The sequence below is a fragment of the Salvelinus fontinalis genome, chromosome 7 (assembly GCF_029448725.1).
Source record: "Salvelinus fontinalis isolate EN_2023a chromosome 7, ASM2944872v1, whole genome shotgun sequence".
Lineage (NCBI taxonomy): Eukaryota > Metazoa > Chordata > Actinopteri > Salmoniformes > Salmonidae > Salvelinus > Salvelinus fontinalis.
Genome location: NC_074671.1, coordinates 58,680,788 through 58,705,638, shown reverse-complemented (window position 1 = coordinate 58,705,638; position 24,851 = coordinate 58,680,788). Strand labels below are relative to the sequence as shown.

The window sequence follows — 24,851 nt, the reverse complement described above, 5'->3', positions numbered from 1 at the left end:
CCTTGCTCAGGGGCAGAATGATGGATTTTTAACTTGTCAGCTCGGGGATTCGATCCAGCAACCTTTAGGTTACTGCCCCAACATTGTTGATCATTGTTAGTGTTTTCTAGTGTACGAACTAGAAATGCAGGCAAGTGTGTTTGTGTTGATTGACTGTAGGTGACAGGAATCATCAGACCTCAGTAGAGTCCAGACCAGGGTCAGGAGGTCAACCAGGTAGGTCACTGGAAACTTTATCTGTCCGGCCGTCTGTCTGTCTGGCTATATTATAAACACTCTCCAATGAGGTCCAGTGGAGTTCCCTGACAACCAGTCCCTGATTTCAGGACAGTATACCCTTACCACTCCATGTCAGAATTCAGGGAAGCTGCACTGGACTAGGTTGATGAGATCTCATCATGCCCTCAGCATGTCCTGTCTGCATGGAACTCTGTGGAGTAGGTTGGCATGGAACTCTGTGGAGTAGGTTGGCATGGAACTGTGTGGAGTAGGTTGGCATGGAACTGTGTGGAGTAGGTTGGCATGGAACTGTGTGGAGTAGGTTGGCATGGAACTCTGTGGAATAGTTTGGCATGGAACTCTGTGGAAGGGGAGGACAAAGGTAGTAGGACGCTAACTGAGGATAGAGGATGCTAGTGAAAGTGATGATGACAGCAACATTCATGCCGATGATGACCACGATGTTACTTCTGACGTCTATTCTAACACCCACCTCTCCCTCTCTCTGTGTCTCTCTCCCTCTCTATGTGTCTCTCTGTGTATCGTCAGACCCTACTGGTTCTAACAGGGAGAAGGGGGACAGAGGGGAGAAGGGCAGTCCAGGGGACAGAGGTCCCGCCGGGCCAAAGGGGGACTCGGGGTCTTTCTCCAGCTCTGCCTCTTCCTCTGGCTCTTCATCAGGCGGAGGAGAACGTGGAGAAAAGGTACTGCATGCTGCCTGGCACACTACTGTGTGTTATACACCCCTTATAACTGATGACCCCCATAGCTGATTACATCTGATTCAGACAGACCTCATACATGCCTCTGAAACACATGTAATACTTCCAACATTACATACAACTTGTCTTTGTCTCCTTTTTCTTTCAGGGAGACACAGGCTTGAAGGTACGTTTTGACTTTGTCCTTCCCAGCTTCTTTTTATTTGACTTCATCTTAGCTAGTCATTGAAGTGATCAGATTAAATAGGTAGTTGATTGTTTTCTTCCCACAGGGCAGTTCTGGGTTCGGTTACCCAGGCTCCAAGGGGGACCGTGGCTTACCTGGTCCCCCTGGCCCTCCTGGCCCTGGGGGGCCAGCTGCCCAGGTTGTGAGGCTAGGGGACGGCTCTGTGGTGCAGCCAGTGGCCGGGCCAATGGGGCCGATGGGGCCCCCAGGGGTCAAAGGACCAGCAGGACCCCAGGGACCAGAGGGAGAGGCGGTGAGTTGTACCATACCTTCTGACATACAGTGCATTCGGAAAGTATTCAGACTAAAAACCTGTTTTTGCTTTGTCATTATGGGGTATTGTGTGTAGATTGCTGATTTATTAAATCCATTTTAGAATGAGGCTGTAACGTAACAAAGTGTGGAAAAAGTCAAGGGGTCTGAATACCGTATTTTCGTGCCTAATTTCCGTAGGCACTGTATTCTATGTAGAGCATTCTCACTTTATTTGGTCTCAGTACTTGTACATTTTCTTTGAATTGACTGTAACAAACCATATCTATTTCATTCCCCAGGGGGATCCAGGAGAGGATGGCAAATTAGTGAGTGTCACTTTCTGATGTTTATCCCATTGATCTCATGTCATGTTTTTTTATTCATTGTTAATTGTGTGAGGAGAAATACAGTGGTAGTCAGATGTCATTATTGATAAGCGGTGGTGGTCAGTAGCAGTGGTCAGACAGTGTCAGCCTCACTAAGCTGTGTCTTCTCTCTCTGTCCCACCACAACTTAGGGACCTGCCGGAGACAGAGGGTTCCCAGGAACACAAGGAGACTCAGGGGTCAAAGGAGAAAAGGTAAAGGCCAGAAGCCATTTATTTAAGAGCATGAGTATTTGAATATTATCGGAGGTGCCCAAAGGTTAAAGGTTGTGACCTCTCCAGGGGGATCGTGGTGATGGTCACCCAGGTCCCAGGGGTCCTCCAGGGCCACCTGGACACCCAGGCCCAGGGACAGTTGATCGCGCTGTGAGTCAACCACTACAGCATCAGGCCATTCAGCCCATTAATTCATGTGGATCAGACATGAATATACCAATATACCACTTTTAATGTTTCTTCATTTGTCCCTAGACATTTGTGGATATGGAAGGCTCAGGAGGATTCCCAGATTTGGAGAAAATACAGGTATGTTTTAGCTGATGGAGAGATTTTGAGTTTGGCCCAGAAAAACAACTTTTCACAAACTGTGTATTGTGAAACCCAAGACTGTTGTGTTGACTGTTTCTTTAGACTCTCCGTGGTTTACCAGGCCCCCCCGGCCCCCCAGGTCCCCCTGGCCCCTCAGCCGGTGGTGTCAGCTCCCATGAGTCAGGCTCTTTCGGGCCCCCTGGACCTCCCGGACAGGACGGGGCCCGTGGCCTACCAGTGAGGACCCTCTCTCTACTATATCTGACATGACCATATGTTTTGTGCCTAGTTAACTGTAGACAGCACAACTACAGCATTGAAATGAATGTCTTGATTTGTTGACCATTATGTATTGATATCATGCTGTGTTTTTCAGGGGCCCGCTGGTCCACCTGGCAGGCCTGGAACCCCAGGACCCAGTAGCGGAGAGAAGGTATGAGACAGGGAGGAGACTTATTTTATTTCAGCTCAAATGATCATACTAAACTCAGCAGAAAAATAAACGTCCTCTCACTGTCAACTGCGTTTATTTTCAGCAAACATAACATGTGTAAATATTTGTATGAACATAACAAGATTCCACAACTGAAACATAAACTGAACAAGTTCCACAGACATGTGACTAACAGAAATTGAATAATGTGTCCCTGAACAAAGGGGGGGTCAAAATCAAAAGTATCAGTCAGTATCTGGTGTGGCCACCAGCTGCATTAAGTGCATCTCCTCCTCATAGACTGCACCAGATTTGCCAGTTCTTGCTGTGAGATGTTACCCCACTCTTCCACCAAGGCACCTGCAAGTTCCCGGACATTTCTGGGGGGAATGGCCCTAGCCCTCACCCTCCGACCCAACAGGTCCCAGACGTGCTCAATGGGATTGAGATCCGGGCTCTTCGCTGGCCATGGCAGAACACTGACATTCCTGTCTTGCAGGAAATCATGCACAGAACGAGCAGTATGTCTGGTGGCATTGTCATGCTGGAGGGTCATGTCAGGATGAGCCTGCAGGAAGGGTACCACATGAGGGAGGAGGATGTCTTCAATGTAATGCACAGCGTTGAGATTGCCTGCAATGATAACAAGATCAGTCCGATGATGCTGTGACACACCGCCCCAGACCATGACGGACTCTCCACCTCCAAATCAATCCCGCTCCAGAGTACAGGCCTCAGTGTAACGCTCATTCCTTCGACGATAAACGCGAATCCAACCATCACCCCCGGTGAGACAAAATCGCGACTCGTCAGTGAAGAGCACTTTTTGCCAGTCCTGTCTGGTCCAGCGGTGGTGGGTTTGTGCCCATAGGCGACTCTCTCAGCCTATTGCGGACAGTCTGAGCACTGATGGAGGGATTGTGCATTCCTGGTGTAACTCGGGCAGTTGTTGTTGCCATCATGTACCTGTCCCGCAGGTGTGATGTTCGGATGTACCGATCCTGTGCAGGTGTTGTTACACGTGGTCTGCCACTGCGAGGACGATCAGCTGTCCGTCCTGTCTCCCTGTAGCATTGTCTTAAGCGCCTCACAGTACGGACATTGCAATATATTGCCCTGGCCACATCTGCAGTTCTCATGCCTCCTTGCAACATGCCTAAGGCATGTTCACGCAGATGAGCAGGGACCCTGGGCATCTTTCTTTTGGTATTTTTCAGAGTCAGTAGAAAGGCCTCTTTAGTGTCCTAAGTTTTCATAACTGTGACCTTAATTGCCTACCGTCTGTAAGCTGTTAAGGCTTAACGACCGTTCCACAGGTGCATGTTCATTTATTGTTTATGGTTCATTGAACAAGCATGGGAAACAATGTTTAACCCCTTTACAATGAAGATCTGTGAAGTTATTAGGATTTCTACAAATTATCTTTGAAAGACAGGGTCCTGAAAAAGGTGTTTCTTTTTTTGCTGAGTTTATATATCACTGTATACAGCACACACAGAACTGGACCTTTGTATAGGGATCCTTTTGAGATGATTGTCTCTTTCTCTCTCTGTATCTCTCTTTCCCCATCTTTCTCTCCCTCTCATCCGCAGGGAGAAGCTGGTGATCTAGGTCTTCCAGGGCCCAGTGGAGAGAAGGTGAGCTCTGAAATACACCCATACTATCCCACCTCTAATCTTAAATATAAATTTATAGCTATTTTCACTTTGACCTTGTGTCTTTGGTGCTGTTTGGTGTGGGACTTCTTCTAGAGATCGATAGTCTAAACATGATGTTGGTGTGGGACTTCTTCTAGAGATCGATAGTCTAAACATGATGTTGGTGTGGGACTTCTTCTAGAGATCGATAGTCTAAACATGATGTTGGTGTGGGACTTCTCCTAGAGATCGATAGTCTAAACATGATGTTGGTGATGGACTTCTCCTAGAGATCGATAGTCTAAACATGATGTTGGTGATGGACTTCTCCTAGAGATCGATAGTCTAAACATGATGTTGGTGATGGACTTCTCCTAGAGATCAATATTCTAAACATGATGTTGGTGTGGGACTTCTCCTAGAGATCGATAGTCTAAACATGATGTTGGTGATGGACTTCTCCTAGAGATCGATAGTCTAAACATGATGTTGGTGTGGGACTTCTAGAGATCGATAGTCTAAACATGATGTTGGTGTGGGACTTCTTCTAGAGATCGATAGTCTAAACATGATGTTGGTGATGGACTTCTCCTAGAGATCGATAGTCTAAACATGATGTTGGTGTGGGACTTCTCCTAGAGATCGATAGTCTAAACATGATGTTGGTGGTGTACTTCTCCTAGAGATCGATAGTCTAAACATGATGTTGGTGTGGGACTTCTTCTAGAGATCGATAGTCTAAACATGATGTTGGTGTGGGACTTCTCCTAGAGATCGATAGTCTAAACATGATGTTGGTGTGGGACTTCTTCTAGAGATCGATAGTCTAAACATGATGTTGGTGTGGGACTTCTCCTAGAGATCGATAGTCTAAACATGATGTTGGTGATGGACTTCTCCTAGAGATTGATAGTCTAAACATGATGTTGGTGTGGGACTTCTCCTAGAGATCGATAGTCTAAACATGATGTTGGTGTGGGACTTCTCCTAGAGATCGATAGTCTAAACATGATGTTGGTGTGGGACTTCTCCTAGAGATCGATAGTCTAAACATGATGTTGGTGATGGAACTTCTCCTAGAGATCGATAGTCTAAACATGATGTTGGTGGTGGGACTTCTCCTAGAGATCGATAGTCTAAACATGATGTTGGTGATGGACTTCTCCTAGAGATCGATAGTCTAAACATGATGTTGGTGATGGACTTCTCCTAGAGATTGATAGTCTAAACATGATGTTGGTGAGGGTTTTCTCACAGATACAGATCTTATGCTTGTCTCCCTCTAGTAAAACTCTTTGTCTGCCTTCTCCTCCTTTTTGACCAGTATCTTTAGTGAAGGTGATGGGTCACAGGTACTACTGGGTCTCCTGCTATTGGTTCCTTGGTTTCGGCTGCATTCATCACGTGGGGGAATCAACTCACTGAGAAAAACTCTAATTCTCAGTGTGTTCATTATAGGACAAATGGAACATTTGCTTGCTTGTTTGACTTCTGACATAACATCTTAAATAGCATGTCGTTGCTTAAGATATTTCACCATCAGTCTGGATGTTTAATATTGGAACTAAACTATATGCAGTCATTGGTTTTTATAATAGTTTTTTATTATTTTCAATATTGATTTACATTGCTTGTTATAGTAATAATTCAGCTTAAATGTGTTTCCAATTTTGTGGAATGCTTCTTTATTTGTCTGTTAGCATGCTGTGTCAATTATGTCTATATGTAAATGGACTGCTGATTTTTACACACACACACACACACACTTACAATCTCTCTCTCTCTCTGTCTCTCACCTCTTCGCTCCTAACCACCAGGGTTCTCAGGGTGACCCTGGAGTGCCTGGTCAGGCAGGGCAGGGGGGCTTGGCTGGGCTTCCTGGGCCCATGGGACCGATTGGGCCTCCAGGACCACCCGGACCTTCCTACCCCGTGCGTTATGTGAGTACTGTACACAACTCCTGCCACCCACCCAGACTACATCAACTACAGCTGAACCTCCCACCCAAAGCTCCCTTCATACAAATCCCTTCATACAAACGACATATATTTTTGTGGAATAGTCTTTTTTGAACTGTATCTGTGTCCTCTCTGTGTAGGGTGACAGGGAGGGTTCCGGAGTGACGGGGGTCAATGGTGTTGCTGGAGTGATAGGGATTCCAGGACCACAGGTGATCTATAAATTGCCATCCACTCATCATTTGGATTGCCTTTACGATCACGTCAACTAATACATAGTCACATATCCATTGTTTTTCAGGGTCCGCCCGGAATCGCTGGCCTTCCGGTAAGAACCAGGAAATCCCTTTGAATATTGCTAAGTTTGATTGGAGGCCATATCTTTGTTATATAGCAATGCTTACTGTATTCCTGTCATCATCCAGGGAAGATCTGGTTTGCCTGGGCTTTCGGGAGAGAAGGGGAGCGAGGGAGCAAGAGGACAGAATGGAACACCAGGGATGGATGGATTCCCAGGAATATCGGTAGAAGATCATTATCCCTCAGCCACCTCCCCAGACTCTATTAGAACATTACTTAGGCTTTAGAGTAACCCACGCAAAGTGCACTAACCTATTCTGTTTTGTTTCTTGTGTATACACAGGGAGACAAAGGGGAGAGGGGAGACAGAGGGGAAAGGGTGAGTTACCTACTCCTGATTACCATATTTTGGTGGTTGATTTTTTTACATTTTATTTTATTGCTTCTTTAATCAGCACAACAGTTTTCAGCTGTTTTCTAATGATCAATTCGCCTTTTAAAATGATCAACTTGGATTAGCTAACACAACGTGCCATTGGAACACAGGAGTGATGGTTGCTGATAATGGGCCTCTGTACGACTATGTAGATATTCCATAAAAAAATCTGCAGTTTCCAGCTACAACAGTCATTTACAACATTAACAATGTTTACACTGTATTTCTGATCAATTTGATGTTATTTTAAATGGACAAAACATTTGCTTTTCTTTCAAAAACAAAGACTTTTCTAAATGACCCCAAACTTTAAGTTATACTTAAATCCAAACTGGTTCTCTAGTAGATTGGTACGAATGTCTCATCCTATGTTCAAGAAGGGCCTTTTTCCCTTTATTCAGATTACACCTGCTCACTTTCGGTTGTTTGAAAAGGAAATAATCTCCAAAATATCTTTAGAAAGTTGGTTGCAATTTCAGTTTAATCCACCTGAAAGGACGGAACAAATAGTACAACAAATCTTGTGGTTAAATTCAAATATAGTAATTGATAAAAAAAACGGTATTTATCGAAGAAATGTTTAAAAAAGGTATAATTTTTGTGAACGATATCATAAATAGGACTGGTGGAGTAATGTCACACATGCAGCTAACACAGACATATGGAAATGTCTGCTCTACCCAAAATTACAACCAATTAATTGCAGCATTACCACAAAAATGGAAGAGGCAGGTGGAAGGGGATAAAAGTAAGGAACTTGTATGTCGGCCTTATATTAAAGAACATAAATGGTTAAAGAAAAGTGTGATAAATAAAAACATATACCAATTTCATTTAAGGACCAAAAAACTTACAGCTGTGCCATATAAATTGCAAAATAGTTGGGAAGAGATTTTCGATGTACCCATTCCATGGCACATGGTTTATGAATTGATACGCAAAACAACGCCGGATTCAAAACTTCGAATTTTTCTATTTAAATTATTGTACAAAAATCTTGCAACTAATAGAATGTTATATATATGGGGGATACAATCTTCCCAGCTCTGTAGATTCTGCTGTGAGGAGGCAGAGTCATTAGACCATTTATTTTGGTATTGTCCGCATGTAGCTCGTTTTTGGTCACAGGTCCAGGAATGGTTGAAGAATTGCAACATTTGCGTAGAACTAACGCTACAGATAGCAATACTGGGGGATTTGAAAAGCCATAGTCAATCAATCAATAATGTAATAATTATTTTAGCAAAAATGTTTATTTTTAATTTACAATCCGTGGAAGCTATGAGAATAGGAAGATTCAAATATTTTGTGAAGCATCACAGCACAGTTGAAAAATATATGGCAAATAAAAATCCGAAATGGATGATGTTGGAAGATAGATGGGAAAGGTTGATTGGAGCTGAAGGGTGGGACTAATAACAAGATAAACAATGTAGGGCATACGGGATCTGTGAAATGTGTATAGGTGCGGAGCTATTGTGAAATAGCACAGTTACAAGTGGAAATCAAACTGGATGGACAACAGAAATAGAGGAAGGACTAAGAACAAACAAGAGAGAACTATTATAAAGTAGACTGTGTCTGTAAAATGTGTATAAGATGTATAAATTGAAGGTAAAAACAGAAATGTTTATCAGTTTACTCCAATTGGGGGATCGGTGGTAGGGTTTGCGGGGAATAATGATAAAGGTATACTCTTTAAAAAAAGTATGTATGTCTATGTAGGTATGTGTATGTATATATGTGTATATGTATGCATACGTGAATGGATATATATATTTACCCAAAAAAATATGGGGGATTGGAAATGATGCAGACAATTACATTGGAAGCAACATTCTTTCCGCAATATTAAGCTGATCCACCCCCACAAAAAAAATAAATAAATAAATAAATGACCCCAAACTTTTAGCGTAAGTCGTCTATTGATTGTCCCACGGCTCTCATGTTGTTGTGTGTGTGGTGTTATAGGGTGAGCCAGGACGTGAAGGGGGACCCCCTGGACCTCCAGGAGCCCCTGGCCCACCGGGACAGATCTACCAGACCTCAGGCAGTGTGAGTGTGGCTGTGTACTGTACGGTCTAGTCTGCTCTGGGTCATAGTGATGTTTCAGTGACACAACTGACCTACCTGTCTCTGTCTCGTTGTAGTTTGATGGAGTTCTTGGGAATCAAGGACAGGTGAGAATTTGACTCAGCAGACAGTCTTTTAAAGTCACTATGTTACTCTACATGCAGTTTTATAATGTCTTATAATGTTTTATAAAGTCAGCCTAACCCTTATTTCCTTTTCTCCAGGGAGGACCAGGTCTTCCCGGCCGGGCAGGATTCCCAGTACGTATCAGTATCACACTGCCAATGAACACACACACAGTGGAGACATTTACCTTTACTGTTTCTAAAGATATTTCACAGTTGAAACACACCAAATAGTGTAACGGACAGTTCTGTTGGAGATTGCGCCAAAAACGATTTTATAACATGTTAATGGAACATTTAAAAAATATATATTTCACAGGTGAAACACCTTAATAGTGCTCCCTAATATTTCAAAAAACAATGCTGTACGGCCTACTAGTTGTATGTTGAAAACTGCCTAAAACATGATTTTATACACTAGTTGTATGTTGAAAACTGCCTAAAACATGATTTTATACACTAGTTGTATGTTGAAAACTGCCTAAAACATGATTTTATACACTAGTTGTATGTTGAAAACTGCCTAAAACATGATTTTATACACTAGTTGTATATTGAAAACTGCCTAAAACATGTTAATGGAACTCTCTTTTAAAAATATACACACACAAGGTTGTTATTTATACTGATCACAACTTCTTCTGTAGGGGCCTATGGGACCAAAGGGAGATACAGGAGAGCCTGGACAGCCAGGATACGCAGCTAAGGTCTGGTAATAACTTAATTCCTTCATATCTTGTTTTCTGTACAGTACAGGGAAAATTGCATGAAGTATTGACATGTCTCCACCCTGTGTCCTGTCCAGGGGGAGAAAGGAGAACCTGGTATTATCATGGGGCCTGATGGAAGACCCATGTACCTGGGAGGGCTGGGGTCTCAACCGGTGAGAAAAACCACACACTAGATTTATAGTTGGTAGAAATACTATGTATGCTATTATGTATTTGTCCATCTCTTTTATATGTGCCATGCCACATAACATTTTTATACCCTTTGACCTCTGTGTGTGCAGGGAGAGAAGGGACTCCCGGGACCTGAGGGACCTCCTGTAAGTACTCTCCTTTAACAGATGCTTTGTTTCTGATTAGCCATCGATAACCATGGATGTACTGTATATAGTTCTGTCTCTATAGGGTCCAGCTGGTAGATTTATATTGTTCTCTGTCACTATAGGGTCCAGCTGGTAGATTTATATTGTTCTCTGTCTCTATAGGGTCCATCTGGTAGATTTATATTGTTCTCTGTCACTATAGGGTCCAGCTGGTAGATGTATATTGTTCTCTGTCTCTATAGGGTCCATCTGTTAGATTTATATTGTTCTGTCTCTATAGGGTCCAGCTGGTAGATTTATATTGTTCTGTCACTATAGGGTCCAGCTGGTAGATTTATATTGTTCTCTGTCACTATAGGGTCCATCTGGTAGATTTATATTGTTCTGTCACTATAGGGTCCATCTGGTAGATTTATATTGTTCTCTGTCTCTATAGGGTCCAGCAGGTAGATTTATATTGTTCTCTGTCTCTATAGGGTCCAGCTGGTAGATTTATATTGTTCTGTCACTATAGGGTCCATCTGGTAGATTTATATTGTTCTCTGTCACTATAGGGTCCATCTGGTAGATTTATATTGTTCTGTCACTATAGGGTCCAGCTGGTAGATGTATATAGTTCTGTCTCTATAGGGTCCATCTGGTAGATTTATATTGTTCTCTCTCTATAGGGTCCATCTGGTAGATTTATATTGTTCTCTGTCTCTATAGGGTCCAGCTGGTAGATTTATATTGTTCTGTCTCTATAGGGTCCAGCTGGTAGATTTATATTGTTCTGTCACTATAGGGTCCATCTGGTAGATGTATATTGTTCTGTCACTATAGGGTCCATCTGGTAGATTTATATTGTTCTCTGTCACTATAGGGTCCATCTGGTAGATGTATATTGTTCTCTGTCACTATAGGGTCCATCTGGTAGATGTATATTGTTCTCTGTCACTATAGGGTCCAGCTGGTAGATTTATATTGTTCTCTGTCTCTATAGGGTCCATCTGGTAGATTTATATTGTTCTCTGTCACTATAGGGTCCAGCTGGTAGATTTATATTGTTCTGTCACTATAGGGTCCATCTGGTAGATTTATATTGTTCTCTGTCTCTATAGGGTCCAGCTGGTAGATTTATATTGTTCTGTCTCTATAGGGTCCATCTGGTAGATTTATATTGTTCTCTGTCTCTATAGGGTCCAGCTGGTAGATGTATATTGTTCTCTGTCTCTATAGGGTCCAGCTGGTAGATTTATATTGTTCTCTGTCTCTATAGGGTCCAGCTGGTAGATGTATATAGTTCTGTCACTATAGGGTCCATCTGGTAGATTTATATTGTTCTCTGTCACTATAGGGTCCATCTGGTAGATTTATATTGTTCTGTCACTATAGGGTCCAGCTGGTAGATGTATATAGTTCTGTCTCTATAGGGTCCATCTGGTAGATTTATATTGTTCTCTCTCTCTATAGGGTCCAGCTGGTAGATTTATATTGTTCTCTGTCACTATAGGGTCCAGCTGGTAGATTTATATTGTTCTGTTTCTATAGGGTCCAGCTGGTAGATTTATATTGTTCTCTGTCACTATAGGGTCCAGCTGGTAGATTTATATTGTTCTGTCTCTATAGGGTCCAGCTGGTAGATTTATATTGTTCTGTCTCTATAGGGTCCAGTTGGTAGATTTATATTGTTCTCTGTCTCTATAGGGTCCATCTGGTAGATTTATATTGTTCTCTGTCTCTATAGGGTCCATCTGGTAGATTTATGTTGTTCTCTGTCTCTATAGGGTCCCTATGGTAGATTTATATTGTTCTCTGTCTCTATAGGGTCCAGCTGGTAGATTTATATTGTTCTGTCTCTATAGGGTCCATCTGGTAGATTTATATTGTTCTGTCTCTATAGGGTCCATCTGGTAGATTTATATTGTTCTGTCTCTATAGGGTCCATCTGGTAGATTTATATTGTTCTCTGTCACTATAGGGTCCAGCAGGTAGATTTATATTGTTCTCTGTCTCTATAGGGTCCATCTGGTAGATGTATATTGTTCTCTGTCTCTATAGGGTCCAGCTGGTAGATTTATATTGTTCTCTGTCTCTATAGGGTCCATCTGGTAGATTTATGTTGTTCTCTGTCTCTATAGGGTCCCTATGGTAGATTTATATTGTTCTCTGTCTCTATAGGGTCCAGCTGGTAGATTTATATTGTTCTCTGTCTCTATAGGGTCCATCTGGTAGATTTATATTGTTCTGTCACTATAGGGTCCATCTGGTAGATGTATATTGTTCTCTGTCTCTATAGGGTCCAGTAGGTAGATTTATATTGTTCTCTGTCTCTATAGGGTCCAGCTGGTAGATTTATATTGTTCTCTGTCTCTATAGGGTCCAGCTGGTAGATTTATATTGTTCTCTGTCTCTATAGGGTCCAGCTGGTAGATTTATATTGTTCTCTGTCTCTATAGGGTCCATCTGGTAGATTTATATTGTTCTCTGTCTCTATAGGGTCCAGCTGGTAGATTTATATTGTTCTGTCTCTATAGGGTCCATCTGGTAGATTTATATTGTTCTCTGTCTCTATAGGGTCCAGCTGGTAGATTTATATTGTTCTCTGTCTCTATAGGGTCCAGCAGGTAGATTTATATTGTTCTGTCTCTATAGGGTCCAGCTGGTAGATTTATATTGTTCTGTCACTATAGGGTCCAGCTGGTAGATTTATATTGTTCTCTGTCTCTATAGGGTCCAGCAGGTAGATTTATATTGTTCTGTCACTATAGGGTCCAGCAGGTAGATTTATATTGTTCTCTGTCTCTATAGGGTCCATCTGGTAGATGTATATTGTTCTCTGTCTCTATAGGGTCCAGCTGGTAGATTTATATTGTTCTCTGTCTCTATAGGGTCCATCTGGTAGATTTATGTTGTTCTCTGTCTCTATAGGGTCCCTATGGTAGATTTATATTGTTCTCTGTCTCTATAGGGTCCAGCTGGTAGATTTATATTGTTCTCTGTCTCTATAGGGTCCATCTGGTAGATTTATATTGTTCTGTCACTATAGGGTCCATCTGGTAGATGTATATTGTTCTCTGTCTCTATAGGGTCCAGTAGGTAGATTTATATTGTTCTCTGTCTCTATAGGGTCCAGCTGGTAGATTTATATTGTTCTCTGTCTCTATAGGGTCCAGCTGGTAGATTTATATTGTTCTCTGTCTCTATAGGGTCCAGCTGGTAGATTTATATTGTTCTCTGTCTCTATAGGGTCCATCTGGTAGATTTATATTGTTCTCTGTCTCTATAGGGTCCAGCTGGTAGATTTATATTGTTCTGTCTCTATAGGGTCCATCTGGTAGATTTATATTGTTCTCTGTCTCTATAGGGTCCAGCTGGTAGATTTATATTGTTCTCTGTCTCTATAGGGTCCAGCAGGTAGATTTATATTGTTCTGTCTCTATAGGGTCCAGCTGGTAGATTTATATTGTTCTGTCACTATAGGGTCCAGCTGGTAGATTTATATTGTTCTCTGTCTCTATAGGGTCCAGCAGGTAGATTTATATTGTTCTGTCACTATAGGGTCCAGCAGGTAGATTTATATTGTTCTCTGTCTCTATAGGGTCCAGCTGGTAGATTTATATTGTTCTGTCTCTATAGGGTCCAGCAGGTAGATTTATATTGTTCTCTGTCTCTATAGGGTCCAGCAGGTAGATTTATATTGTTCTCTGTCTCTATAGGGTCCAGCTGGTAGATTTATATTGTTCTCTGTCACTATAGGGTCCATCTGGTAGATTTATATTGTTCTGTCACTATAGGGTCCATCTGGTAGATTTATATTGTTCTCTGTCTCTATAGGGTCCAGCAGGTAGATTTATATTGTTCTCTGTCTCTATAGGGTCCAGCTGGTAGATTTATATTGTTCTGTCACTATAGGGTCCATCTGGTAGATTTATATTGTTCTCTGTCACTATAGGGTCCATCTGGTAGATTTATATTGTTCTGTCACTATAGGGTCCAGCTGGTAGATGTATATAGTTCTGTCTCTATAGGGTCCATCTGGTAGATTTATATTGTTCTCTCTCTCTATAGGGTCCAGCTGGTAGATTTATATTGTTCTCTGTCACTATAGGGTCCAGCTGGTAGATTTATATTGTTCTGTCTCTATAGGGTCCAGCTGGTAGATTTATATTGTTCTCTGTCACTATAGGGTCCAGCTGGTAGATGTATATAGTTCTGTTACTATAGGGTCCATCTGGTAGATTTATATTGTTCTGTCTCTATAGGGTCCAGCAGGTAGATTTATATCGTTCTCTGTCTCTATAGGGTCCAGCAGGTAGATTTATATTGTTCTCTGTCTCTATAGGGTCCAGCTGGTAGATTTATATTTTTCTCTGTCTCTATAGGGTCCATCTGGTAGATCTATATTGTTCTCTGTCTCTATAGGGTCCAGCTGGTAGATTTATATTGTTCTCTGTCACTATAGGGTCCAGCTGGTAGATTTATATTGTTCTGTCTCTATAGGGTCCAGCTGGTAGATGTATATTGTTCTGTCTCTATAGGGTCCAGTTGGTAGATTTATATTGTTCTCTGTCTCTATAGGGTCCAGCTGGTAGATTTATATTGTTCTCTGTCTCTATAGGGTCCATCTGGTAGATTTATGTTGTTCTCTGTCTCTATAGGGTCCCTATGGTAGATTTATATTGTTCTCTGTCTCTATAGGGTCCAGCTGGTAGATTTATATTGTTCTGTCTCTATAGGGTCCATCTGGTAGATTTATATTGTTCTGTCTCTATAGGGTCCATCTGGTAGATTTATATTGTTCTGTCTCTATAGGGTCCATCTGGTAGATTTATATTGTTCTCTGTCACTATAGGGTCCAGCAGGTAGATTTATATTGTTCTCTGTCTCTATAGGGTCCATCTGGTAGATTTATATTGTTCTCTGTCTCTATAGGGTCCAGCTGGTAGATTTATATTGTTCTCTGTCTCTATAGGGTCCATCTGGTAGATTTATGTTGTTCTCTGTCTCTATAGGGTCCCTATGGTAGATTTATATTGTTCTCTGTCTCTATAGGGTCCAGCTGGTAGATTTATATTGTTCTCTGTCTCTATAGGGTCCATCTGGTAGATTTATATTGTTCTGTCACTATAGGGTCCATCTGGTAGATGTATATTGTTCTCTGTCTCTATAGGGTCCAGTAGGTAGATTTATATTGTTCTCTGTCTCTATAGGGTCCAGCTGGTAGATTTATATTGTTCTCTGTCTCTATAGGGTCCAGCTGGTAGATTTATATTGTTCTCTGTCTCTATAGGGTCCAGCTGGTAGATTTATATTGTTCTCTGTCTCTATAGGGTCCATCTGGTAGATTTATATTGTTCTCTGTCTCTATAGGGTCCATCTGGTAGATTTGTATTGTTCTGTCTCTATAGGGTCCATCTGGTAGATTTATATTGTTCTCTGTCTCTATAGGGTCCAGCTGGTAGATTTATATTGTTCTCTGTCTCTATAGGGTCCAGCAGGTAGATTTATATTGTTCTGTCTCTATAGGGTCCAGCTGGTAGATTTATATTGTTCTGTCACTATAGGGTCCAGCTGGTAGATTTATATTGTTCTCTGTCTCTATAGGGTCCAGCAGGTAGATTTATATTGTTCTGTCACTATAGGGTCCAGCAGGTAGATTTATATTGTTCTCTGTCTCTATAGGGTCCAGCTGGTAGATTTATATTGTTCTGTCTCTATAGGGTCCAGCAGGTAGATTTATATTGTTCTCTGTCTCTATAGGGTCCAGCTGGTAGATTTATATTGTTCTCTGTCACTATAGGGTCCATCTGGTAGATTTATATTGTTCTGTCACTATAGGGTCCATCTGGTAGATTTATATTGTTCTCTGTCTCTATAGGGTCCAGCAGGTAGATTTATATTGTTCTCTGTCTCTATAGGGTCCATCTGGTAGATTTATATTGTTCTCTGTCTCTATAGGGTCCAGCTGGTAGATTTATATTGTTCTCTGTCTCTATAGGGTCCATCTGGTAGATTTATGTTGTTCTCTGTCTCTATAGGGTCCCTATGGTAGATTTATATTGTTCTCTGTCTCTATAGGGTCCAGCTGGTAGATTTATATTGTTCTCTGTCTCTATAGGGTCCATCTGGTAGATTTATATTGTTCTGTCACTATAGGGTCCATCTGGTAGATGTATATTGTTCTCTGTCTCTATAGGGTCCAGCTGGTAGATTTATATTGTTCTCTGTCTCTATAGGGTCCAGCTGGTAGATTTATATTGTTCTCTGTCTCTATAGGGTCCAGCTGGTAGATTTATATTGTTCTCTGTCTCTATAGGGTCCATCTGGTAGATTTATATTGTTCTCTGTCTCTATAGGGTCCAGCTGGTAGATTTATATTGTTCTGTCTCTATAGGGTCCATCTGGTAGATTTATATTGTTCTCTGTCTCTATAGGGTCCAGCAGGTAGATTTATATTGTTCTCTGTCTCTATAGGGTCCAGCAGGTAGATTTATATTGTTCTGTCACTATAGGGTCCAGCAGGTAGATTTATATTGTTCTCTGTCTCTATAGGGTCCAGCTGGTAGATTTATATTGTTCTGTCTCTATAGGGTCCAGCAGGTAGATTTATATTGTTCTCTGTCTCTATAGGGTCCAGCAGGTAGATTTATATTGTTCTCTGTCTCTATAGGGTCCAGCTGGTAGATTTATATTGTTTTCTGTCACTATAGGGTCCATCTGGTAGATTTATATTGTTCTGTCACTATAGGGTCCAGCTGGTAGATTTATATTGTTCTGTCACTATAGGGTCCAGCTGGTAGATTTATATTGTTCTGTCTCTATAGGGTCCAGCTGGTAGATTTATATTGTTCTGTCTCTATAGGGTCCAGCTGGTAGATTTATATTGTTCTCTGTCTCTATAGGGTCCATCTGGTAGATTTATATTGTTCTCTGTCTCTATAGGGTCCAGCAGGTAGATTTATATTGTTCTCTGTCACTATAGGGTCCAGCAGGTAGATTTATATTGTTCTGTCTCTATAGGGTCCATCTGGTAGATTTATATTGTTCTGTCTCTATAGGGTCCATCTGGTAGATTTATATTGTTCTCTGTCACTATAGGGTCCAGCAGGTAGATTTATATTGTTCTCTGTCTCTATAGGGTCCAGCAGGTAGATTTATATTGTTCTCTGTCACTATAGGGTCCAGCAGGTAGATTTATATTGTTCTCTGTCACTATAGGGTCCAGCAGGTAGATTTATATTGTTCTCTGTCACTATAGGGTCCAGCAGGTAGATTTATATTGTTCTCTGTCTCTATAGGGTCCAGCAGGTAGATTTATATTGTTCTCTGTCACTATAGGGTCCAGCAGGTAGATGTATATTGTTCTCTGTCTCTATAGGGTCCAGCAGGTAGATTTATATTGTTCTCTGTCACTATAGGGTCCAACAGGTAGATTTATATTGTTCTCTGTCACTATAGGGTCCAGCAGGTAGATTTATATTGTTCTCTGTCACTATAGGGTCCAGCAGGTAGATTTATATTGTTCTCTGTCACTATAGGGTCCATCTGGTAGATTTATATTGTTCTCTGTCACTATAGGGTCCAGTAGGTAGATTTATATTGTTCTCTGTCTCTATAGGGTCCAGCTGGTAGATTTATATTGTTCTCTGTCTCTATAGGGTCCAGCTGGTAGATTTATATTGTTCTCTGTCTCTATAGGGTCCAGCTGGTAGATTTATATTGTTCTCTGTCTCTATAGGGTCCATCTGGTAGATTTATATTGTTCTCTGTCTCTATAGGGTCCAGCTGGTAGATTTATATTGTTCTGTCTCTATAGGGTCCATCTGGTAGATTTATATTGTTCTCTGTCTCTATAGGGTCCAGCAGGTAGATTTATATTGTTCTCTGTCTCTATAGGGTCCAGCAGGTAGATTTATATTGTTCTGTCACTATAGGGTCCAGCAGGTAGATTTATATTGTTCTCTGTCTCTATAGGGTCCAGCTGGTAGATTTATATTGTTCTGTCTCTATAGGGTCCAGCAGGTAGATTTATATTGTTCTCTGTCTCTATAGGGTCCAGCAGGTAGATTTATATTGTTCTCTGTCTCTATAGGGTCCAGCTGGTAGATTTATATTGTTCTCTGTCACTATAGAGTCCATCTGGTAGATTTATATTGTTCTGTCACTATAGGGTCCAGCTGGTAGATTTATATTGTTCTGTCACTATAGGGTCCAGCTGGTAGATTTATATTGTTCTGTCTCTATAGGGTCCAGCTGGTAGATTTATATTGTTCTGTCTCTATAGGGTCCCGCTGGTAGATTTATATTGTTCTCTGTCTCTATAGGGTCCATCTGGTAGATTTATATTGTTCTCTGTCTCTATAGGGTCCAGCAGGTAGATTTATATTGTTCTCTGTCACTATAGGGTCCAGCAGGTAGATTTATATTGTTCTGTCTCTATAGGGTCCAGCTGGTAGATTTATATTGTTCTGTCTCTATAGGGTCCATCTGGTAGATTTATATTGTTCTCTGTCACTATAGGGTCCAGCAGGTAGATTTATATTGTTCTCTGTCTCTATAGGGTCCAGCAGGTAGATTTATATTGTTCTCTGTCACTATAGGGTCCAGCAGGTAGATTTATATTGTTCTCTGTCACTATAGGGTCCAGCAGGTAGATTTATATTGTTCTCTGTCACTATAGGGTCCAGCAGGTAGATTTATATTGTTCTCTGTCTCTATAGGGTCCAGCAGGTAGATTTATATTGTTCTCTGTCACTATAGGGTCCAGCAGGTAGATGTATATTGTTCTCTGTCTCTATAGGGTCCAGCAGGTAGATTTATATTGTTCTCTGTCACTATAGGGTCCAACAGGTAGATTTATATTGTTCTCTGTCACTATAGGGTCCAGCAGGTAGATTTATATTGTTCTCTGTCACTATAGGGTCCAGCAGGTAGATTTATATTGTTCTCTGTCACTATAGGGTCCAGCAGGTAGATTTATATTGTTCTCTGTCACTATAGGGTCCATCTGGTAGATTTATATTGTTCTCTGTCACTATAGGGTCCAGCAGGTAGATTTATATTGTTCTCTGTCACTATAGGGTCCATCTGGTAGATTTATATTGTTCTCTGTCACTATAGGGTCCAGCAGGTAGATTTATATTGTTCTCTGTCACTATAGGGTCCATCTGGTAGATTTATGTTGTTCTCTGTCTCTATAGGGTCCATATGGTAGATTTATGTTGTTCTCTGTCTCTATAGGGTCCATCTGGTAGATTTATATTGTTCTCTGTCTCTATAGGGTCCATCTGGTAAATTTATATTGTTCTCTGTCTCTATAGGGTCCAGCTGGTAGATGTATATAGTTCTGTTACTATAGGGTCCATCTGGTAGATTTATATTGTTCTGTCTCTATAGGGTCCAGCAGGTAGATTTATATCGTTCTCTGTCTCTATAGGGTCCAGCAGGTAGATTTATATTGTTCTCTGTCTCTATAGGGTCCAGCTGGTAGATTTATATTGTTCTCTGTCTCAATAGGGTCCATCTGGTAGATTTATATTGTTCTCTGTCTCTATAGGGTCCAGCAGGTAGATTTATATTGTTCTCTGTCACTATAGGGTCCAGCAGGTAGATTTATATTGTTCTCTGTCTCTATAGGGTCCAGCTGGTAGATTTATATTGTTCTCTGTCTCTATAGGGTCCAGCTGGTAGATTTATATTGTTTTCTGTCACTATAGGGTCCATCTGGTAGATTTATATTGTTCTGTCACTATAGGGTCCAGCTGGTAGATTTATATTGTTCTGTCACTATAGGGTCCAGCTGGTAGATTTATATTGTTCTGTCTCTATAGGGTCCAGCTGGTAGATTTATATTGTTCTGTCTCTATAGGGTCCAGCTGGTAGATTTATATTGTTCTCTGTCTCTATAGGGTCCATCTGGTAGATTTATATTGTTCTCTGTCTCTATAGGGTCCAGCAGGTAGATTTATATTGTTCTCTGTCACTATAGGGTCCAGCAGGTAGATTTATATTGTTCTGTCTCTATAGGGTCCATCTGGTAGATTTATATTGTTCTGTCTCTATAGGGTCCATCTGGTAGATTTATATTGTTCTCTGTCACTATAGGGTCCAGCAGGTAGATTTATATTGTTCTCTGTCTCTATAGGGTCCAGCAGGTAGATTTATATTGTTCTCTGTCACTATAGGGTCCAGCAGGTAGATTTATATTGTTCTCTGTCACTATAGGGTCCAGCAGGTAGATTTATATTGTTCTCTGTCACTATAGGGTCCAGCAGGTAGATTTATATTGTTCTCTGTCTCTATAGGGTCCAGCAGGTAGATTTATATTGTTCTCTGTCACTATAGGGTCCAGCAGGTAGATGTATATTGTTCTCTGTCTCTATAGGGTCCAGCAGGTAGATTTATATTGTTCTCTGTCACTATAGGGTCCAACAGGTAGATTTATATTGTTCTCTGTCACTATAGGGTCCAGCAGGTAGATTTATATTGTTCTCTGTCACTATAGGGTCCAGCAGGTAGATTTATATTGTTCTCTGTCACTATAGGGTCCATCTGGTAGATTTATATTGTTCTCTGTCACTATAGGGTCCAGCAGGTAGATTTATATTGTTCTCTGTCACTATAGGGTCCATCTGGTAGATTTATATTGTTCTCTGTCACTATAGGGTCCAGCAGGTAGATTTATATTGTTCTCTGTCACTATAGGGTCCATCTGGTAGATTTATGTTGTTCTCTGTCTCTATAGGGTCCATATGGTAGATTTATGTTGTTCTCTGTCTCTATAGGGTCCATCTGGTAGATTTATATTGTTCTCTGTCTCTATAGGGTCCATCTGGTAGATTTATATTGTTCTCTGTCTCTATAGGGTCCAGCTGGTAGATGTATATAGTTCTGTTACTATAGGGTCCATCTGGTAGATTTATATTGTTCTGTCTCTATAGGGTCCAGCAGGTAGATTTATATCGTTCTCTGTCTCTATAGGGTCCATCTGGTAGATCTATATTGTTCTCTGTCTCTATAGGGTCCAGCTGGTAGATTTATATTGTTCTCTGTCACTATAGGGTCCAGCTGGTAGATTTATATTGTTCTCTGTCTCTATAGGGTCCAGCAGGTAGATTTATATTGTTCTCTGTCACTATAGGGTCCAGCAGGTAGATTTATATTGTTCTCTGTCTCTATAGGGTCCAGCTGGTAGATTTATATTGTTCTCTGTCACTATAGGGTCCATCTGGTAGATTTATATTGTTCTCTGTCTCTATGGGGTCCAGTAGGTAGATTTATATTGTTCTCTGTCTCTATAGGGTCCAGCTGGTAGATTTATATTGTTCTCTGTCTCTATAGGGTCCAGCTGGTAGATTTATATTGTTCTCTGTCTCTATAGGGTCCAGCTGGTAGATTTATATTGTTCTCTGTCTCTATAGGGTCCATCTGGTAGATTTATATTGTTCTCTGTCTCTATAGGGTCCAGCTGGTAGATTTATATTGTTCTGTCTCTATAGGGTCCATCTGGTAGATTTATATTGTTCTCTGTCTCTATAGGGTCCAGCAGGTAGATTTATATTGTTCTCTGTCTCTATAGGGTCCAGCAGGTAGATTTATATTGTTCTGTCACTATAGGGTCCAGCAGGTAGATTTATATTGTTCTCTGTCTCTATAGGGTCCAGCTGGTAGATTTATATTGTTCTGTCTCTATAGGGTCCAGCAGGTAGATTTATATTGTTCTCTGTCTCTATAGGGTCCAGCAGGTAGATTTATATTGTTCTCTGTCTCTATAGGGTCCAGCTGGTAGATTTATATTGTTCTCTGTCACTATAGGGTCCAGCTGGTAGATTTATATTGTTCTGTCACTATAGGGTCCAGCTGGTAGATTTATATTGTTCTGTCTCTATAGGGTCCAGCTGGTAGATTTATATTGTTCTGTCTCTATAGGGTCCCGCTGGTAGATTTATATTGTTCTCTGTCTCTATAGGGTCCATCTGGTAGATTTATATTGTTCTCTGTCTCTATAGGGTCCAGCAGGTAGATTTATATTGTTCTCTGTCACTATAGGGTCCAGCAGGTAGATTTATATTGTTCTGTCTCTATAGGGTCCAGCTGGTAGATTTATATTGTTCTGTCTCTATAGGGTCCATCTGGTAGATTTATATTGTTCTCTGTCACTATAGGGTCCAGCAGGTAGATTTATATTGTTCTCTGTCTCTATAGGGTCCAGCAGGTAGATTTATATTGTTCTCTGTCACTATAGGGTCCAGCAGGTAGATTTATATTGTTCTCTGTCACTATAGGGTCCAGCAGGTAGATTTATATTGTTCTCTGTCACTATAGGGTCCAGCAGGTAGATTTATATTGTTCTCTGTCTCTATAGGGTCCAGCAGGTAGATTTATATTGTTCTCTGTCACTATAGGGTCCAGCAGGTAGATGTATATTGTTCTCTGTCTCTATAGGGTCCAGCAGGTAGATTTATATTGTTCTCTGTCACTATAGGGTCCAACAGGTAGATTTATATTGTTCTCTGTCACTATAGGGTCCAGCAGGTAGATTTATATTGTTCTCTGTCACTATAGGGTCCAGCAGGTAGATTTATATTGTTCTCTGTCACTATAGGGTCCAGCAGGTAGATTTATATTGTTCTCTGTCACTATAGGGTCCATCTGGTAGATTTATATTGTTCTCTGTCACTATAGGGTCCAGCAGGTAGATTTATATTGTTCTCTGTCACTATAGGGTCCATCTGGTAGATTTATGTTGTTCTCTGTCTCTATAGGGTCCATATGGTAGATTTATGTTGTTCTCTGTCTCTATAGGGTCCATCTGGTAGATTTATATTGTTCTCTGTCTCTATAGGGTCCATCTGGTAGATTTATATTGTTCTCTGTCTCTATAGGGTCCAGCTGGTAGATGTATATAGTTCTGTTACTATAGGGTCCATCTGGTAGATTTATATTGTTCTGTCTCTATAGGGTCCAGCAGGTAGATTTATATCGTTCTCTGTCTCTATAGGGTCCAGCAGGTAGATTTATATTGTTCTCTGTCTCTATAGGGTCCAGCTGGTAGATTTATATTGTTCTCTGTCTCAATAGGGTCCATCTGGTAGATCTATATTGTTCTCTGTCTCTATAGGGTCCAGCTGGTAGATTTATATTGTTCTCTGTCACTATAGGGTCCAGCTGGTAGATTTATATTGTTCTGTCTCTATAGGGTCCAGCTGGTAGATGTATATTGTTCTGTCTCTATAGGGTCCAGTTGGTAGATTTATATTGTTCTCTGTCTCTATAGGGTCCAGCTGGTAGATTTATATTGTTCTCTGTCTCTATAGGGTCCATCTGGTAGATTTATGTTGTTCTCTGTCTCTATAGGGTCCCTATGGTAGATTTATATTGTTCTCTGTCTCTATAGGGTCCAGCTGGTAGATTTATATTGTTCTGTCTCTATAGGGTCCATCTGGTAGATTTATATTGTTCTGTCTCTATAGGGTCCATCTGGTAGATTTATATTGTTCTGTCTCTATAGGGTCCATCTGGTAGACTTATATTGTTCTCTGTCACTATAGGGTCCAGCAGGTAGATTTATATTGTTCTCTGTCTCTATAGGGTCCATCTGGTAGATTTATATTGTTCTCTGTCTCTATAGGGTCCAGCTGGTAGATTTATATTGTTCTCTGTCTCTATAGGGTCCATCTGGTAGATTTATGTTGTTCTCTGTCTCTATAGGGTCCCTATGGTAGATTTATATTGTTCTCTGTCTCTATAGGGTCCAGCTGGTAGATTTATATTGTTCTCTGTCTCTATAGGGTCCATCTGGTAGATTTATATTGTTCTGTCACTATAGGGTCCATCTGGTAGATGTATATTGTTCTCTGTCTCTATAGGGTCCAGTAGGTAGATTTATATTGTTCTCTGTCTCTATAGGGTCCAGCTGGTAGATTTATATTGTTCTCTGTCTCTATAGGGTCCAGCTGGTAGATTTATATTGTTCTCTGTCTCTATAGGGTCCAGCTGGTAGATTTATATTGTTCTCTGTCTCTATAGGGTCCACCTGGTAGATTTATATTGTTCTCTGTCTCTATAGGGTCCAGCTGGTAGATTTATATTGTTCTGTCTCTATAGGGTCCATCTGGTAGATTTATATTGTTCTCTGTCTCTATAGGGTCCAGCAGGTAGATTTATATTGTTCTCTGTCTCTATAGGGTCCAGCAGGTAGATTTATATTGTTCTGTCACTATAGGGTCCAGCAGGTAGATTTATATTGTTCTCTGTCTCTATAGGGTCCAGCTGGTAGATTTATATTGTTCTGTCTCTATAGGGTCCAGCAGGTAGATTTATATTGTTCTCTGTCTCTATAGGGTCCAGCAGGTAGATTTATATTGTTCTCTGTCTCTATAGGGTCCAGCTGGTAGATTTATATTGTTCTCTGTCACTATAGGGTCCATCTGGTAGATTTATATTGTTCTGTCACTATAGGGTCCAGCTGGTAGATTTATATTGTTCTGTCACTATAGGGTCCAGCTGGTAGATTTATATT

The 24,851-nt window shown here is 40.9% G+C and overlaps 1 protein-coding gene across 4 annotated transcripts in view; it reads left to right on the top strand.

Annotated features, from left to right (window-relative positions):
- The window catches only part of LOC129859862 (collagen alpha-1(XVIII) chain-like), a 108,979-nt gene that overhangs the window by 74,154 nt on the left and 9,974 nt on the right, over positions 1 to 24,851 (top strand). For 3 of the 4 annotated variants that reach the window (XM_055930054.1, XM_055930050.1, XM_055930053.1), the window contains exons 6-27: positions 160 to 216; positions 769 to 923; positions 1,090 to 1,107; positions 1,214 to 1,420; positions 1,722 to 1,748; positions 1,940 to 2,002; positions 2,090 to 2,173; positions 2,279 to 2,332; positions 2,438 to 2,572; positions 2,712 to 2,768; positions 4,361 to 4,405; positions 6,223 to 6,345; positions 6,504 to 6,575; positions 6,665 to 6,691; positions 6,789 to 6,887; positions 7,007 to 7,042; positions 9,071 to 9,154; positions 9,250 to 9,279; positions 9,397 to 9,432; positions 9,945 to 10,004; positions 10,103 to 10,180; positions 10,310 to 10,345. In XM_055930054.1, coding sequence (XP_055786029.1) covers positions 160 to 216; positions 769 to 923; positions 1,090 to 1,107; positions 1,214 to 1,420; positions 1,722 to 1,748; positions 1,940 to 2,002; positions 2,090 to 2,173; positions 2,279 to 2,332; positions 2,438 to 2,572; positions 2,712 to 2,768; positions 4,361 to 4,405; positions 6,223 to 6,345; positions 6,504 to 6,575; positions 6,665 to 6,691; positions 6,789 to 6,887; positions 7,007 to 7,042; positions 9,071 to 9,154; positions 9,250 to 9,279; positions 9,397 to 9,432; positions 9,945 to 10,004; positions 10,103 to 10,180; positions 10,310 to 10,345 — 1,583 coding nt within the window. The remainder of the gene's footprint in view (positions 1 to 159; positions 217 to 768; positions 924 to 1,089; positions 1,108 to 1,213; positions 1,421 to 1,721; positions 1,749 to 1,939; positions 2,003 to 2,089; positions 2,174 to 2,278; positions 2,333 to 2,437; positions 2,573 to 2,711; positions 2,769 to 4,360; positions 4,406 to 6,222; positions 6,346 to 6,503; positions 6,576 to 6,664; positions 6,692 to 6,788; positions 6,888 to 7,006; positions 7,043 to 9,070; positions 9,155 to 9,249; positions 9,280 to 9,396; positions 9,433 to 9,944; positions 10,005 to 10,102; positions 10,181 to 10,309; positions 10,346 to 24,851) is intronic. The other variant, XM_055930052.1, reaches the window with a different exon arrangement.